Consider the following 17,974-nt stretch of genomic DNA (forward strand, 5'->3'; position numbering starts at 1 on the left):
ATTATAATATATTTTTTTACTCTACTTTTTATAAATGTTTATACATATACATATATAGTCAAGCTACCAATTTTTGTTGTAGTCAGATAGAATTAGAATTAAATATATAGAGCGTAATGTGAGCTTCTTTAGAAAATTATTATTAGCATATATAACTATAAAAAAAAATTCGTCACATAGTCTAAAAAAGTTATAGTTTATAAAAATGTAGAATACAGAATTAATGATTGTTTAAAAATTGTTGACAATTTTTAATTCATAATATTAATCATTTTTTTTTACAGTTAGAATAGTGCTATTGGGAATAATGAGAATGATAATAAGAATTCAATAATAAAATGATATATTGATTTTATTTACGTTTCTTTTTTTCTTTTTTTGATCGACAGGATTAATTTAATTATCTTTTTTAATTCTGTATGTGACGCACTCGAATATCGAAGAAAGATAAGAAGCAAATTTTTTTAAGGTTATGTTTGTGTTATTTACACCTGAATTAAGATTTTCTGTCAAATATATGTATAAAACTAAAATCAGTTTTTAATCATTATTTTAGATGCAATGAATAGTTAATCATCAGTCGTTTATATTAAAAAATGATCCTCTTTGTGTATTTTCATTTAAAAAATTATAAACATAACCTAAAATTTTTTACTTCTTCACCTTTCTTAGGAGCGCGTCACATATTTGGATAATTTTTTTCGAACATTAATTTCCAAATCTTTTTTCAATCATTTTAAAATTATTTTTATTTAATAAAAATTATGACATCTTTTTAATTATTATTTTTTCACGTTTGTTATTTTTATAAGTAAAAATTTATAATAAAATAAAATAATAAAATAAATTAAATAATTATCGAAATATATTCTAATTATTTCAATTATTATTATGCTTTCAATTAACTTTTATTAGTTATTTAATTTAAATTAAAAAACAATTATTTCGTTTTTTCTTAAATTGTCTATTTTTCGGTTTTCATTTTAATTATACAATTAAATTTTTTTTTCAAATTCATCCCTGTTTTTGTGATTCTGTACAAACTTTTTAAAACTAATGTTCGATAAATTAATCACAGAGAAACGTATATTTTTATCGTTCTTCATTGGAAAAAATACGTTTGTGATTATTTCTTCCATATAGTCTTCATTTTTATATTGAATATTTTTTAATCTATAGAAATAATATTATTGTTAAAATCTACTATAAGTGAAAAAGTTAATTCCTATAAAAATGAGGAAAAACACTAATTGGATTAGTAAAAATTTCCAAATTAGATGTAAAATATTAATAACTCAGAATCATAAATATACTGAATTAGTAATTTCTGTTTAGTTAGAATAACTAATTATTAGTCAAAATTGCAAAAACTCACTAAATAATAACTAATTATTACTTAAAAATATTAATTATTACTTGAAAAACCTAAATATTAATTTAAATTATCAGTTGTTAGTTAAAAATACTAATTGTTAATCAAAATTAAGTAAATAATCGTTAATATTAATAATTATGAGTAAAGTACTAGTTATTAACTAAAATTAGTAAATTATAGTTAAAATGACTGATTATGAGTGAAAATTACTAACTTTAAGGAACAGTACTAATTATTAAATTAAAATTACTAAAATATTAAAATTAAAAAAACTCATTTTGATTGATTTATAACTAATTATTTTTGAAGATTATTAAATATTAGTTATGACTAATTATCAATAGTTAATAACTATAATTATTATAGTATCTCTTTATAATTATTATTAACTAAAATGAGTATTTAATAGTTGTCAGTTATTATTATTAATGCTACTCATTAGTAAAAATTACTAATATTTACTGATTAGTGACTAATTATTACTTATGAATATGATTAATAATTATTTGTTAAAATTACTAGTTGAAAGCTTAATTATTATTGCTCAAAACCTATTAATTTTTAGTTAGAATTACTAATTAGTAGATTAAGTAACTAATTTTTAATTAATTAATGTTAATCATTAACTGAAAACTATAATTTTCATTAATAGAAAAAATACTGATTCTGTAACTTTTATTAATTTATTATAATAATTTACGTACTAAATTTATTTACTGAAGTTAATTATCGAATTGATTTATTAGACTCAAAGAAACCTACTATTTCTTTATAAGAAAATATTTATTTATTTGATTCTATTAATTATGATTTAAATCAAATAATTTTTATTTGAATAAAGTAAATATTACTTCTTTCTTTTTCATAATTATTTTTAAGAAAATAGTTTATTTGATTGAAAAAATTTTTTATATTTTCCAAATAAAAATCATTTAAGGGAATTTGAACCATTATGACGTCACATATTTAGAACAAATGCTTTGAACAAACTGTGACGTCATAATGGTTCAAATGCCCTTAAAATAAAAATTGCTTTCAATGAAATTTATTTTAAATATATTGAATTATTTGATTCAAAAGAAAATAATTTTAGTTTTTAAAAAATTGATTAAAAAAAATTATTTTATTGAAATAATCATTTGGTTTATATAAAAATTGTTTGGATGAAAAAAAAATATTTGATGCAAATAAATTTTTTTATTTATAAATAAATATTTGATACAAAAAAAATTATTTGATTTGATAATGATTTAATTGGCATAATGATCATTTGGATAAAAAAATTACTTCCTTCAATAGAACAATCTTTTGATTTCAATTGTCTAAAAATTATTAGAATAAAAAAATTGTCATTAATTAGGTATAATATTTGATTTTAATAATTTATGATGGAAATAAAAATTTTTTGATATCAGTATAAAATTACTTGTTTAGAATAAAAATAATCCGTTTTGAAAAAAATTTGATTACAAACAATCATTTTGATAAAGAAAAATTACTTGATTCAAATAAAGAATCATTTCGTATACATTTTTTTTTTTTGGTTTTTAATTAGAATTTATTTTAATTAATAATAATTATTCTATTAAAAAAATTTGACAAATTTGAACAAATAAAAGAGTATTTGTTTATTAATATTTGATTCAAATAAAAATTACTTGATAAACAAAAATTAGTTGGTTTATGAAAAATTATTTAATGCAAATAAAAATGATTTGATTCAAAAAAATTATTTGAAAAAACAATAATATCTTCTGTTTAAAAATCTTTATTATTTTAATTCTTGATTAAAAAATACAAAAATTTGTTTAATTAATTAATAATTAATTCGACAAAAATTTGAAGACAAAATTTTTTTCTTCTAAATCGTTGATCATAAACGTTGTGAACTTAATCAACGTTTTTTTGATAAAAATTATTTTATTTAAAAAAAAAAGATGCCAAAATTTTTCCAAATAAAATATTTTTTTTTTAAATAGAAATTATTTGTTTGGAAGAAAAATAATTTGAATACAAAATAATCATTTTGATAAAGTAAACTGATTAATTCAAATGAAGAATCATTTGATTTTAATTTCATACAAATTATTTTATAAAAAAATAAAATTTGACAAATATTTTTAATTTACAAATTTGATCAAATATTAATTTTAATGTTTAATATCTTAAAGATTCCAATTATTTGAATCGAATATTTTTTTGTAGCGCATTCGCATTTACTGCATAAATTTAAATTTTCTAATTCAATTGGTGGACAACTGTTTTCATATTATTAGAAAATTTTAACAAATATTATACCAATCAGAAAAAAAGGAAAGTAATCGATTTCTTCTTGAAATAAATTTTTCACATTACATTTTTCTCTGCGCGGTTATAAATTCACAATGAATATTAGCGGTATGTTGAAAAAAAAGAAAAAGAATTGGAGAAAAAAATCTGCGAATCGATTTAAGACTCTTTTGTCAAAGAGAGAAGAAAATCCCTCAACTAGCGATGCACCTATTTGCAGATTATCAACACTTTCACCTTTATTCACGTTTCTCTCCTCGCAAAATCGAAAGAAACGAGCCGCGAACTTCATAATTAACTCGATTTCCAAATCTTCCGACCGAAACCTCCGCTGTGGTTTTTCAGTCGAACATATCCAATTTTATTCCAGATAAATATAAATATTTTATGTGCGCACATACACCTCGTGAATCACGAGTATATGACTAGTGAAAATCGTTCAGAGGAAAAGAAATATGTTTTTTTAAAGATAAGAAAGAAAAAAATTAATATAAAGAAAATTAAATTGATTTTTGATGAATTTTGTTTTCACTTTCTCTTTCGTTTGTGAGTTCAATTTTTTATCTAATTTTTGGAATTATTAATAAAAGTGATTAAATAATTTATTTGCAAAATCTCTTTTCTATAAAATAAACTACTTTTATCTGAATACAATTTTCTTTTAAAAAATAAATTGCTTTTTTACGAATCAATTTTTTTTTGGCAATTCAATTATTTGGAGTTACTAATCAAAATAATTAAATAATTTCTTTGCAAAAAAAAACTTTTCTATAAAATAAACTATTTTTTTATGAATTCAGTTATTTTTTTTTGTAAATTCACTTGTTTTTGTTATGAATTAAATTATTTGTTAATAAAAGTTAAATTGAATTTTTTTAAAAATTTAATTATTTTTCGATAAAAAGTAAATTAAATTTTGATTTTTCTTTGTGAATTCACTTTCTTTGTTATGAATTAAATTATTTGTTAATATGTAAAAGTTAAATTGAATTTTTTAAAAAATTTAATTATTTTTCGATAAAAAGTAAATTAAATTTTGATTTTTCTTTGTGAATTCACTTTCTTTGTTATGAATTAAATTATTTGTTAATATGTAAAAGTTAAATTGAATTTTTTTAAAAATTTAATTATTTTTCGATAAAAAGTAAATTAAATTTTGATTTTTCTTTGTGAATTCACTTTCTTTGTTATGAATTAAATTATTTGTTAATATGTAAAAGTTAAATTGAATTTTTTTAAAAATTTAATTATTTTTCGATAAAAAGTAAATTAAATTTTGATTTTTCTTTGTGAATTCACTTTCTTTGTTATGAATTAAATTATTTGTTAATATGTAAAAGTTAAATTGAATTTTTTTAAAAATTTAATTATTTTTCGATAAAAAGTAAATTAAATTTTGATTTTTCTTTGTGAATTCACTTTCTTTGTTATGAATTAAATTATTTGTTAATATGTAAAAGTTAAATTGAATTTTTTTAAAAATTTAATTATTTTTCGATAAAAAGTAAATTAAATTTAAAAAAAGAATTGAATCGTTTTTGATAATGAACCAAATATATTTTATTGTTTAAATTTTCAATTTTCTCTTTTCTTATTTAAAATTCTAAAATTTTTTTAAATTCATTCAATTGTTTTAATAAACAAATTTATTTCCTGGTTTTCTTCTTCTTTTTCTTTTTTTTTGAATATAATAAAAGCCACGAAGAAAAAATTATTTTCAAAATGTGATTCGATAGAAAAATAGTAAATAAGTTAAATAATTTCTTTATAAAATAAATTTTTTATGAATCTAGTTTTTTTGTATGAATTCAATTTTTTTCTGAATTACATTTTTTTTAATGAATTGAATTATTTTTTGAATAAAAATTACATTACAATTTGTTAAAAATTAAATTAATTTTCGATCATAATTAAATTTTAGTTTGATAAAAATTGAATCGTTTTTTGTTATACAAGCAATAATAATTAAATTAAATTTTTTGTCTTTTCTAATTTTCTTTTTTCCGGATTTGAAATTATAAATTCGTTTGATTTGAAAAAATTTATTTCCTGATTTTTTGTTTCTTTTCTTATTGAAATTGCAAAAGGCATGAAGAAAAAAAATTATTTCCAAAATGTGATTCGATGGAAAAATAGTATTTGTGATGAGAATTTTTTGAAATATTCAATAGAAGTGTATTTCTTGTGATTTGTTTTTGGAGTGTCAAAAACTCGATGTGACGTGACAATGAATGATGAAAAAAAAAACACCACCACCACCACTCTCCGAGCACCACCAACACCCTGTACCACTACTAGTTATCAGCAAGCATGATTCTTATATATTTCACATCTAATATATCTCTATATACATTTAAATATATTTCTTATATCATCTGAAATCGAAATTGCATTATTATTCAAAAAATGTGTAATTAATATTATTACAATTTCTTATTTTTTTTTATTTTTAAATTCATTATTTTTTTATAGATACAATTTTTCTTGTCTACAGAACTTTGAAATAAATAAATAAATACTTATTTTTAAAAATTTTTTCCAAATTAGCCACTAATTTTTTTTTAATTTCAAATTATAATTTTAATTTCTATAAATAATTTTTTTATATTTATTATTTTTTTCAAAATTTTGTCTATATATTTTTTTAAATATATATTTATATACCTATATGGAGAAAATTAATTTTGAATTATATTTTTTCTAAATTTTTCATTTTTTTTCTATTTCAAAATCTAAATTATTTTTCTAAACAAAAAAATTAATTTTTCTATTTTTAATGTCGAAAATTAATCATTTTGCAACCAATCATTTTGTACTCTAGGATATAACAAAGAAATAAATATGTTTTAAATTTTTATTATAAACTTCTTGTACTTTTTGATAGACTAAATTTAAAAAATTCGAATTCCTTTAATTTGCAGAGTAATTTTTGCAAACTGTTGTAATTTTTCAGTGGTACAAGCTGCTAAATTATTTAAAATTAGATACTTTCAACTGATTCTCTATAAAATTAGTTTAAATAAATTATTTAAAGTAATATTTTAAATAATTTAGAAGAAAACTCTAAAAAATTGTGTTGAAAATTTTAAATATTTTACAAAATTACTTTGCAAATGGTAAGAATCTGAATTTTAATTTCCAAAAGTCTAAAAATAGTTTTTGTAAAATTTAAAGAAAAATTTTTTTTTTTTATTATTTATTCGTGTATTTTTTAAACTTATATTTATTTCTTTATTTATCTATATCATTTGTTTATTAAGTTATTAATTAGATATTAATTGTTAGTGAATTATTTATAAAATATTTATTAGTTATTTATTTGTTATTCATGAGTTAATTATTAATTACATAATTTTTAGTTTATTTTTAGTGTTTTTTTTATTTTTAGTATTTATTGCATTATTAATTATTTATATTTCTGTATTTATAAATTTATCTACTTTTTTATTTATTTATAAATTTATATACTTATTTATTATATTAATGTTCTAATTTATAATTCAACTAGCTATTTAAAATTTTTATCACCTTCTTTTTATTCAAAAATTTTAGAAAATTAGAAAATAAAACAAAATTTACTAAATTCAAAAAGTTTATATAGGAATAAATCTGTATTTAATTTGTATGAATATTTCATTTTTCTTCTTTTTTTTAATATTACATAATTTTTACAGAATATTAATTACACAATTTTCGAATAATTTTATTTCGATTTGATTTCGATTTTTCAAAAATTACAATTATTTTTCGATTTCTCTTCCAATGTATATAGGTATTATTATATGATTTTTTTGAAAACAAAATTTTGTTGACTCGTAGAACGCATAAGCATTATTTTGACGTATGTTCGTGTGTCAAAAAACAAGAAAAGAAGAAAAAATGCTTCATGTCAGTTCATTTACGTCGCAGCGGTCATACAACTTTTGTAACTTTTATTTTTTATGGTTAAACTTGAGGAAAATAATTAACTTTTTTATTGCATTTTTTAACTCTAAACAATTACTATTAATTTTAATTGTTTCTTTTTTTAATATACGGTCTTTTATCGAAAAAATGTTTATTTTTATTTTTTATTAATTTTCATTATTTGTATAATAAATATTATGTTCTCGAGAAATTATCTAAATTTGGAGTAAACGAAAAAAGAACTAAAAATTATTTTTGAAAAATATTTATTTTCTTTTCGAAATTATTTTGTCAAGTAAAAAGCAGGAATTTTAAATTTTTGTTTGAGTTGCAATAAACAATTCTAATAATTATTAAGTTATTATTGATTTATTATTGATAATTTAATTGTTATTTTCAATTTATGATTTCTTCGTAACACAAGAAAGTCCATAAAGTTTTTAACTTTTTTTCTTTTAATAATCAAATATTATGGAAAAAAATGGTAAATAATTTTCAAAAATAGTTTTTATACTTAGTTTATTTTTTCATGATTAAAAATGTCATAATTCTTAATTTTCGTTATCTATACGTTTTTTTATTTTAGTTTAGTTTATGAATTTTTTTTAGTTTATGTTTTAATTTTTTTGTACGTTCATTTTTTAATTTCTTTTAGTTTATTTTTTAATTTTTTAGTCCAATTTTAAATTTTGTTTCATTTTTTATTTTGTTTGCTTAGTAATTTTCTTTATTTACGTTTGAATTTTATTTTAGTTTCCTGCAAAAAATTTTTTTAATTTATGTTTTAATTTTTTTGTAAGTTCATTTTTTAATTTCTTTTAGTTTATTTTTTAATTTTGTAGTCCAATTTTAAATTTTGTTTTATTTTTATTTTGTTTACTTGGCAATTTTCTTTATTTACGTTTGAATTTTATTTTAGTTTCCTAAAAATTTTTTTTTAGTTTATGTTTTAATCTTTTTTATGTTAATTTTAAATTCAGTTTTAGTTTATTTTTAATTTTGTTCCTAAATTCTTATCTTCCTACGTTTACGTTTCAATTTCATTTTAGTTTACTTAAAAATTTTTTTAGTTTATGTTTAAATTTAATTTTTATATGTTAATTTTGAATTTAGTTTTAGTTTATTGTTTAAAAATTGTTTCTTAATTTTCGTTTTAACTTTATGTTACATTACTTAGAATTTATTTTAGTTGATTTTTTTTTAACTATTTTTAGTTTATTTTTTTATAATTTTGTTTTAGATTTTTTGAATTTTGTTTTAATTTTCTTCCTGATATTTTTTAGTTTCATTTTTTAATTTTTTTAGTTTATTTTTTAACTCTTTTTATTTACTTTTTTTATTTTTTATTTTGTTTGTGTGTTAATTTTCTTTTAGTTTATTTTCAATCTCTTGTTAATATTTTGTTATTAATTTTTAATATAAAAATTAAGTAAAAAATGTTGAATAAACAAATTAAATAAAAAATGTTGAATAAACAAATAAACATTTGTTTGGTTTTTTTTTATTGTCGGGAATAATAATGATTATTTATAAGAGAGTGACGAGAGGCATGTATTACCGCTGTGACGGTAGAAAGGAGTTTTAGTTGAGTGACAGTTTATTACAAAAAAGACGAATGAAGATTTACTCGTTTCAGGAACTCGCACACAAGCTATCGCGCAGCTTTGACATGCAAGGCGCACAGCTACTCGACGAAAGTGGTTCCGGAAGTGGAACCACTGGAAGTGCAGGTTCAGGTGGACCACCCCGAAGACACCACAGTGCCCAGAGATTGGCGAGAGGCGATCTTTCCGAAAGGCGAGACGAGGACGCTGCTCTAGTTGTGCCCGATCATCAGGGTAATCTGAGAATAACAGTCAAAAAGACTAAATCCATTTTGGGCATCGCCATTGAAGGTGGTGCGAACACCAAGCATCCACTGCCCAGGATCATCAACATTCACGTGAGTTTCTTTCTTTTTATTTTGTTTTCAAAACGTATTTTTATTCACACCCAGAGAAATGTTTTATTTCAAGCAAAAATCCAGTATTTGCACCCAGGAAAAAAATATTAGTACAAACACTAAATTTTTTAATTAAACAAAGTAAATAAATCAAATATATTTTTTTCCTGGGTGCAAGCACTGAATTTTTGATTTAAATAAAATTTATTAATTACTTTGTTCCAAATAAATATATTTTAGTAGGTTCTGAGTCAAATGTATTTTTTTCCTGTGTGCTTCAAACACAGAATTTTTTGTTTAAATAAAATTAATTTATTTATTTATTAATTTGTTCTAAATAAATAATTTAGTAGACTCTGAGTCAAATATATTTTTTCCTGGATGCAAGCACTGTTTTTTTGGTTTAAATAAAATTTATTAATTTATTAATAATAAATAAAAATTTTTTGTTAAATCGTGAATATTTAAAATAAAAATTGAATTTATAAATTGAATATTAAAAGTACAAATGGTCCTGAGTTATAATAGTAACTCCTTTAAAATATTCTTTAATCCTTTCAAAAAAAAAAAAATGTTAAGTAATATTTTTAGAAAAATATTTAAATTACAGGAAAAATGAAATATTTTGTTGAATTGTTATTTATTGAAATGAATAAAAATAAATTCAAAATAAAAATAGTCCTGCAAGATTTTGAAAAAAAATTCTGTTTTCAACGTTTTTTATAAGTAAATAAATAAATATTTGTCTATCTAGTAATATTTCTGTAATTTTTAATAAATAAAAATAATCGTGATTTCATGAAAAATTTAATTTTTTGGTTCTTATAAAAAAAGAGGAAAATTTGTTTGAAACTCTTTCAATATAGTAAATATTTTTCGAGTGATATTTCTGTAATTTTTAACAATGAAAATAATGGTGACTTCATAATAAAGAATTTAATATTTTTAGTTATTGAAAATAATATTTAAAAAAAAGATAAAAATGCATTAGAAACTATTTGTTATGGGTAAATAATTTTTTTAGTAATATTTCTGTAATTTTTTTCAATAATAAATATACTGGCGATTTTATAAAGAATTTAATTTCTTTAGTCATAGAAAAAAAGAAAAAAAATAATAATAATAGTAAAGAAAAAAAAATTGTACAATGTATGTCAATTTCTGACGATAATGTCTGAGAAGAAGCATTATCATCTGGTGTTAGTAGATCAATGGCACTTGCCCTTAAGGATCATTTATATGAAACTCGAAGAAGTTTAAATTGACGTCTTTCTATTGATCAAGAATAGAAGAGTTATATGTATATGCTGCGAATTGTATAATGCATTAAGATCTTTTTGGTTTTCAATATGTTTCAGGACAATGGAGCAGCTTATGAAGCTGGTGGCCTCGAGGTGGGTCAACTCATTCTCGAAGTCGACGGACACAAGGTCGAAGGTTAATACCCTCAATAATGTCTCAATCACTATTTCATTACTGCATTAAACAACAAATTACTATTTTTATTCTCCTTTATTTATTTCTATATTTTTTTATATCAATACTATTTTTTATTTGCTATTTACTTTTTAATTTCAAAAGTTTAGAACCTTTTAGATTTAAATTTAAAAAAATTAATGTATTAAGGGCATTTGAACCATGATGACGTCACAGCCTTAAAACACATGCTTTGCAGAACCTATGACGTCATAATGGTTCAAATGCCCTTAACTAATTATTATTATTTATTATTATCAAAAATTTTAATAATATTATTTACGAATATAATTCAATTTCAATACAATTTTAATAAATTTTTTTCAAAGAATTGAATTATTTTTGAAAAATTTCATAACATTTTTTTATAAGAATTCAATTATTCTTTTTAACTAAATTTCTCAAAAAAAATTCAATTTTTTCATAAATTTTAATAGAATTCTTCGAAACAATTCAATTATTTAAAAAAAAGTAAATAAAATCCAACGCAGGAATTTAATTATTTTCAAAACTTATTTAATAAAATCCTTCACAGGAATTCAATTATTTAATTATTTTCATAAATTATAAAATTCTTAGCAGGGATTCAATTATTCCAATATCTGCAATTTTAATTGAATTTTTCGGTAGAATTCAAAAAAAATTTTTTTAAAAAGTTTAAAAAAATCTTCAATTATCCTAGAACTTTTGTTCACTTTTAAAAATTTTGAATTACAATGAATTATAAAATCCTAACTTTTTATAATCCACAAGTTTTATTCGTTCAAATGAAAAAAAATACTTTTTGATTAAAAGTATTTTCATATATTATTGATTGCAATAAAAATTAAAGACTTACATTTTAGATTTAGAAACTTTATAAATATTATTTTTAAAGTGACTCAAAATTGTTGTTATAAAAATTTAATTTTAAAATTAAATAAATAAATTTCGTAGGTACATTTGAAGGTTTAGAACTCTTTAAGAACACCATCTTTTTCTTATTTCCGTAAAAAAATACATTTTATTTTAAATAATTAAATTCTAAAATAATTTTCTTAAAGGTATTGATTATAATTAACTTAAAATTGGGATTTGAGGTGAAAACTTAAGATTTTCAGAAATAATTGAAGTTCAGAAGGCTGAAATTTTTAATTTCTGCGAGAAATTAATAGTAATTGAATATTTAAAAGAGATTTCAGTTAAAAATCATTGCAATTTTAAGAAATAATCGAATTTCAGAAGGTTTTAAATTAAAACTTTTGAAAATTCCAATTTCTGTGAAGAAATTAATAATAGTTGTATATTTTTTTAAAAAATTGTTTAGGTAAATATCAAATAATTTTATTTAAAAATTATAAAAACATTAAATATATTGTGAAAAATTTGAATTCAATTCTTTAAAAATACTTAAATTTAAAAATTAGTTTTTTTTATATAATTGTCAGATTGATTTAAATTTTGTAAAATTGAATTGAAAATAATTGAATTTGTTAAAGAACAAACATCTCTTCATTAGAGAATTAAAAGAATCGAATCTATGAAGTTTTGGTTTTGATTTTCTCAAAATTTTTTTTCTAATCATAGGGATTTTTTTCCTAAAGATATTTAAAATTTTCAAAAAAAATGTTTTATAAATAAATTAATTTTGGAAATTTTGGTATAAAAATGATGCAAATTATTATTTTTTTCAAAAAAGAATATAATTTTTTTAACAAATTGTGATAAGAAATAGTAATTTTATAAAATATTGTCTACTTTTTCAAAAAGAAACTTTTAATTTTGTAAACAAAATTGTGATTAGGAAACAGAAAATATGCAAAATAGTTTCTATTTCTTAAACACAATTTTGTTTACAATTTTCTAACATTTATCAAAATTATAGAATTTTACAAAATTTAGGAAAATAAATATTAGGAATCATAACTTTTTAGAAAAACTTTTTTTTAAAAACAGATTTCATTAGAAATCACTTTTTTAGACAAAAAGGATTAGAAAATATTTTTTTTAGAAAAAGCGATCTATCAGGGAAAAACAAAATTTATATTTTCAATAATTTTAATATAATTCTTCGCAAGAATTCAATTATTTTTATATAAATAATAACATTCTATGGAAGAAATCAATTATTTTTATAAATAGTAAATTTTTTTTACAAAAATTCAATTATTTTTAACAAAATTTTAATAAAATTTCACGAAAGAATTCAATTAGAAGAATTATTATTTTAGAATTTATTATTTTCAAGAATTATTTTCTAAAATTTCAATAAATCCTTCTAAAGAATTAAATTATTTTTTAAATAGTAAAATCTTTGCAAACATTCAATTATTTCCAATAAAACTTCACGAAAGAATTTAATTTTTTTCTTAATAAGTTATAAAATTTTTCAAAAGAATTCAATTATTTTCTAAAATCTTAATATATCCTTCGAATTAATTTAAAAATTTCCATAAAATTCAATTATTTCTTAAAATTTTAATAAATTCTTCGAAACAATTCAACTATTTTTTATAAATACTAAAATTCTTTGCAGAAATTAAATTATTTTTAATCCAATTTAAATAAAATTACACAAAAGAATTTAATTATTTTAAAAAATTTCCATAAAATTCAATTTCAACAAGAATTTAAAATTCTTTAAAAATAATTCAATTATTCTCAAAATATTTTAAAAAAATTCTATATGAAAATTAAATGACTTTTAATGCAATTTTTAAATATATTCGTCAAAAAAATTGAAAGAATTCAATTATTTTCAAAAAAATTTCAATTGTATTCTTCTGATGAATACAATTATTTTAAATATGCTTAATTTTAATAATATTCTTTACAGAAATTCAATAATTTTCGAAACAACTTTAATTGAATTTCTCGAAAGAATTTAATTATTTTTAAATATTTACTCTTGAAATTTTTTCATAAGATTCTTTGCAAGAATTCAATGATTTTAATACATTAATTTTAAAATTGAAAATATTTAAAAAGAAAAATTTTAAAAAAAGTTAGGAAACAAAAAAGCAATCAACAACTAACTTAAAACTGTAAACAGATTACGGCAATACAACAATTATTAATAATATACCCAGATTTTTGGAATTTTTTTTTCTTCAGTTTTTTATAGAATTAATTTTTCTACAATTAAGTAAAAATAAAGAAAGTAATTTTTTGTGAATCTCATTTGGGTAAAGTTGGACTATATTAAATAAAATGTTTCAGGACTACATCATCAGGAAGTGGCGAGACTGATAGCCGAGTCCTGGGCGCGAAGGGATCGTAACGACATCGAGTTCCTTGTTGTTGAGGCCAAGAAGAGTAACTTGGAGCCGAAACCAACAGCCTTGATTTTCTTAGAAGCGTAGCAGGAATCTCCCACCTCGGAGTCTGATGTACCATAGCAAAGAGCCCCCAGAGTACTTGTTTTGAGAAAAGTCGATTTGGATGCTGAAGAACAAGAAGGTGCCGAATGAAAAAGTGATTGGATTCGAAATGAGAATTCCACTTCTACTTCTTTATCTCCTAGTCATGTGGTTAAATAGAAACGAGTTCGCTGAAACAAAACCAAGAACAAAAAAGTAAGAAAGAAAAGAAAAGAAGTAAGAAATTAGCAAACGAAGCAAAAATAGAAAAGCGTGAAGAGCAACAACAAAAAATGTGAGAAAAAAAAGAAAGAATCGTTTAAAGAATCTCCAAGAAAAAGACTGGTAATAAGAGGACAAGAAATACTCCAACTAGTGAAACAAAAATTCAACATGAAAAATAATCAAGAAGGTGGAAGAAATTATTATTAGCAAGAAAAGAGGGAAGAAGAAAATATATTCGAGAATATAATAAACACAAAAAATAATTCAAATAAAATTAGAAACAATTTTTATGATTTTAAACAGAAAGAATGTAAAAATGGGAAAGAGTAAAATTTGTTTTGTAAATTATAAAAACCAGGAGAAAAAATTCTTTTCTGTAAAAATAAAACTCTATTTTGGCAGAATGAGAAACCAGAAACAAAAAAATTTCTATTTTGCCAGAATGAAAAATCAACAACAGGAAAATTTCTATTTTGTCAGAAAGAAAAACCAAAAGCTGGAAAAGAACAAAAAACTAAAAACAGAAAATTTTCCACTTGGTCAGAATAAAGAATCTCAAGGAGAAAAAATTCCTTTTCAAGAATGAAAAACCATAAAGAGAAAAAAAATTCCCCTTTCGTGAGAATAAAAAAAAGAACCACAAGGAGATAAGGAGACACTTCATTTGATTCTTCAAATATCCAAAAAGAGAAGCATGTGAAAAAAAGTACAAAATAAATCATAAGAAAAAAGAAAGAGACACACAGCCGACGGTAAACGGAAGAGAATAATAAGAAGAAGGAAAATAAAACGAAATTATTTCTTCTTTAATTCTGAAGCTGTATGACCGCCAATTATTGTCATGATATATTAACAACATGCCAAAAGACTCTCAAGAAACAAGGTACTGTAAAAAAATATAAATAAATATGAACAATATTGCTAAACAAAAACTGACCCTGGTGGTGGGAAAAATTTACGCTAAATCTGATTTTGAAGCTTTTAATCGTATATATTAAAGAGACTTATAAATGAAGAAACAAAGTTACCTATAAAATTTAAGTTTAAAGATCCTACATTTTAAGTGATAATGGATGAGAGGGAGAGAGAGAAAGAGAGAAGGAGAGAGAAATATTATAATAAACTGTGGTAACAATTTGCATTCAGTATTATAAAGACTCAGTGAATATGATTGACGAGTAAAAGAAAAAATGCGTCTACTGTGCCAACATTTTTTTATTTTTTTCTTCTTTCATTATACATTTATTATTTTTTTTTATTATTATTATTTTTATTCTTTATTATTTCTGTTATTTATTACTTTTATTATTTATTACTTTCATTATTTATTATTTTTATTATTTATTATTTTTAACATTTTTTATTATTTATTAACCATCATTTGAAAGATCAATTTTTTTCCACACCTTTCTCTTTTATTCTCTTTTCTATATTCTCATTTTGTCATCAAATTTTTATTAATAAAATTAATTTTCCCCCCTGAACTTCTTTTTGTTTCGCTTTACTTTTTTCCAAACTATGGAAATAATTTAAAAATAATAATTCATTATTTTTATTTGAATTTTCGTATTTTACTACATTCTCATGATTTAAATTTTAATTTTCCTTTGACGATTCAATTAACTTATTGAAGCAAAGAGAGAAAAAAAATGACACAGTTTACGCACACGATTATTTGAATTTCTTAACGAGAAAATGTATATTATTCACTGTTGACCTAATCTGTTAAAAAAAAAAGTTTCTTGGAACCTGATGAGAAGCATATGAAGTAAAAAATTATTAAAGTTTTCATTTTTCAACATTTTTCCACCTAGAATAATAAAAAAATAAATAATTAAAAATGAAAATAATAATAACCGTTTATTCTGAAAATAAATGAAAATAAATGAAAATGAATGAAAATGAATAAAAAGAATATTAACAGTAATTAATTAAAAGAAAGAAAAATATTAACAGAATAAATAAAAGCTTTGAAAAATAAAAAAAAATTAAATTGATTCTGAAAAATAGAGTAAAGAATTAATTGTTTTAAAATGGAGAAAATAAATTAATTCTGATAAATAGTGTTAAAAAAATAGAAAACGAATTTAATTGAAAAATTTGTTACTGTAAATTTTCCGTTTCTTTTCATTTTTTTTTTGTCGTTTCTTGTAAAAATTGAAAAATTCAAATAAATATTTTACTCTTATGATTTTCATCGTGTGCCACGTGTCGTATACAATATAATAGACTTATTATGGGAATTGTTGATGCTTACAAAGTATATTAATATTAGTACTGAATTACTGATACATAAATTATATATATATATAGATATATATTATATATAATATAGATTAAATATTATATATAGTATATGAATATAAATACCTGATATTGCCGAAAAAATTGCAGTAGTGGAATTGTAAAATATGCTAAAAGCGAAATTTTTGCAAATGTATTTAGAAAAATTCAAGAAAAGTACACACGCAAAAGTAAAGAAAAAAAAATAAATATATATAATACGATATTTTCAAAAAGTTACATTTTAGCTCGCAATATTATTATAATCCGTAGTTGAAATATTGATTATGTCAGAAACGTTAAATCGCCGATTATCGTCTAAGTAATGAAAATATTGTTATTTATAGTATTTAAATTATATTTATATATATATGTTAAAAAACTTATATTATTAAATTTGAAAAAGGACATTAAAAATTATTTATAACTGTATTATTAAATATATTATTATGTTAAATTTATTATTACTGATTTATAATTTTTAATCTCTTTTTAAGAAGAACTGAAAATTGAACATAGAATTGTAAAAATTATTTATTTATTTATATACATAATTTTCTTATAAGTTATTTTACAAGTTGAAAGTATATTGAAAATAGTTTTTAAAAAAATTTTTAAATAGAAAAATTGTAAATAAATTATTGTTATTATGTAATTGAAAACGTTTATTTCAATTATATGGATAGTATAGAGACTAATTCTGAAGTATTCGATTAAAATTGTTAAATTAACTAATTCAATTAATTAATTAATTAATTCTGTTAATTAATTGTTATTGTAATTAATTCATTAGTCTATTATTTTGTAAATTTCTATATTTTTACTATTATTCCTATATTTTTAAATATTATTCCTATATTTTAATATTATTCCTATATTTTTAATAATGTTGATATTTGATAAAAAAAAAATTTACGTTCGTAGTCACTGTATTTAAATTTATAGAAAGAAAACTTGGTCCTAAGAATGTAATTATTTGAAGTAAGTTAAGTTTTGTATTAATAATTAGAAAGACGATAATTGGCAATTTTTCGACAATGCTGGTTACTGCAAAATTAGTGCAATATGTGAAAAATAATTGCAGAAAAAACGTACAAGAAAGCCAAGCAAATTTTTTTTGAGAAAATGCCTATGCGCGAG

The 17,974-nt window shown here is 20.0% G+C and overlaps 1 protein-coding gene across 7 annotated transcripts in view; it reads left to right on the forward strand.

The window, feature by feature from the left end:
- The window catches only part of LOC122507326 (whirlin), a 240,588-nt gene extending 224,757 nt beyond the window's left edge, over window positions 1–15,831 (forward strand). For all 7 annotated transcript variants that reach the window (XM_043619982.1, XM_043619986.1, XM_043619987.1 and 4 more), the window contains 3 exons: window positions 9,207–9,512; window positions 10,871–10,949; window positions 14,187–15,831. In XM_043619982.1, coding sequence (XP_043475917.1) covers window positions 9,207–9,512; window positions 10,871–10,949; window positions 14,187–14,329 — 528 coding nt within the window. In that variant the 3' untranslated portion in view covers window positions 14,330–15,831. The remainder of the gene's footprint in view (window positions 1–9,206; window positions 9,513–10,870; window positions 10,950–14,186) is intronic.
- Window positions 15,832–17,974: the final 2,143 nt, after the last annotated feature.

This window comes from Leptopilina heterotoma, unplaced genomic scaffold (genome assembly GCF_015476425.1).
Source record: "Leptopilina heterotoma isolate Lh14 unplaced genomic scaffold, ASM1547642v1 Lhet_46, whole genome shotgun sequence".
Classification (NCBI taxonomy): domain Eukaryota; kingdom Metazoa; phylum Arthropoda; class Insecta; order Hymenoptera; family Figitidae; genus Leptopilina; species Leptopilina heterotoma.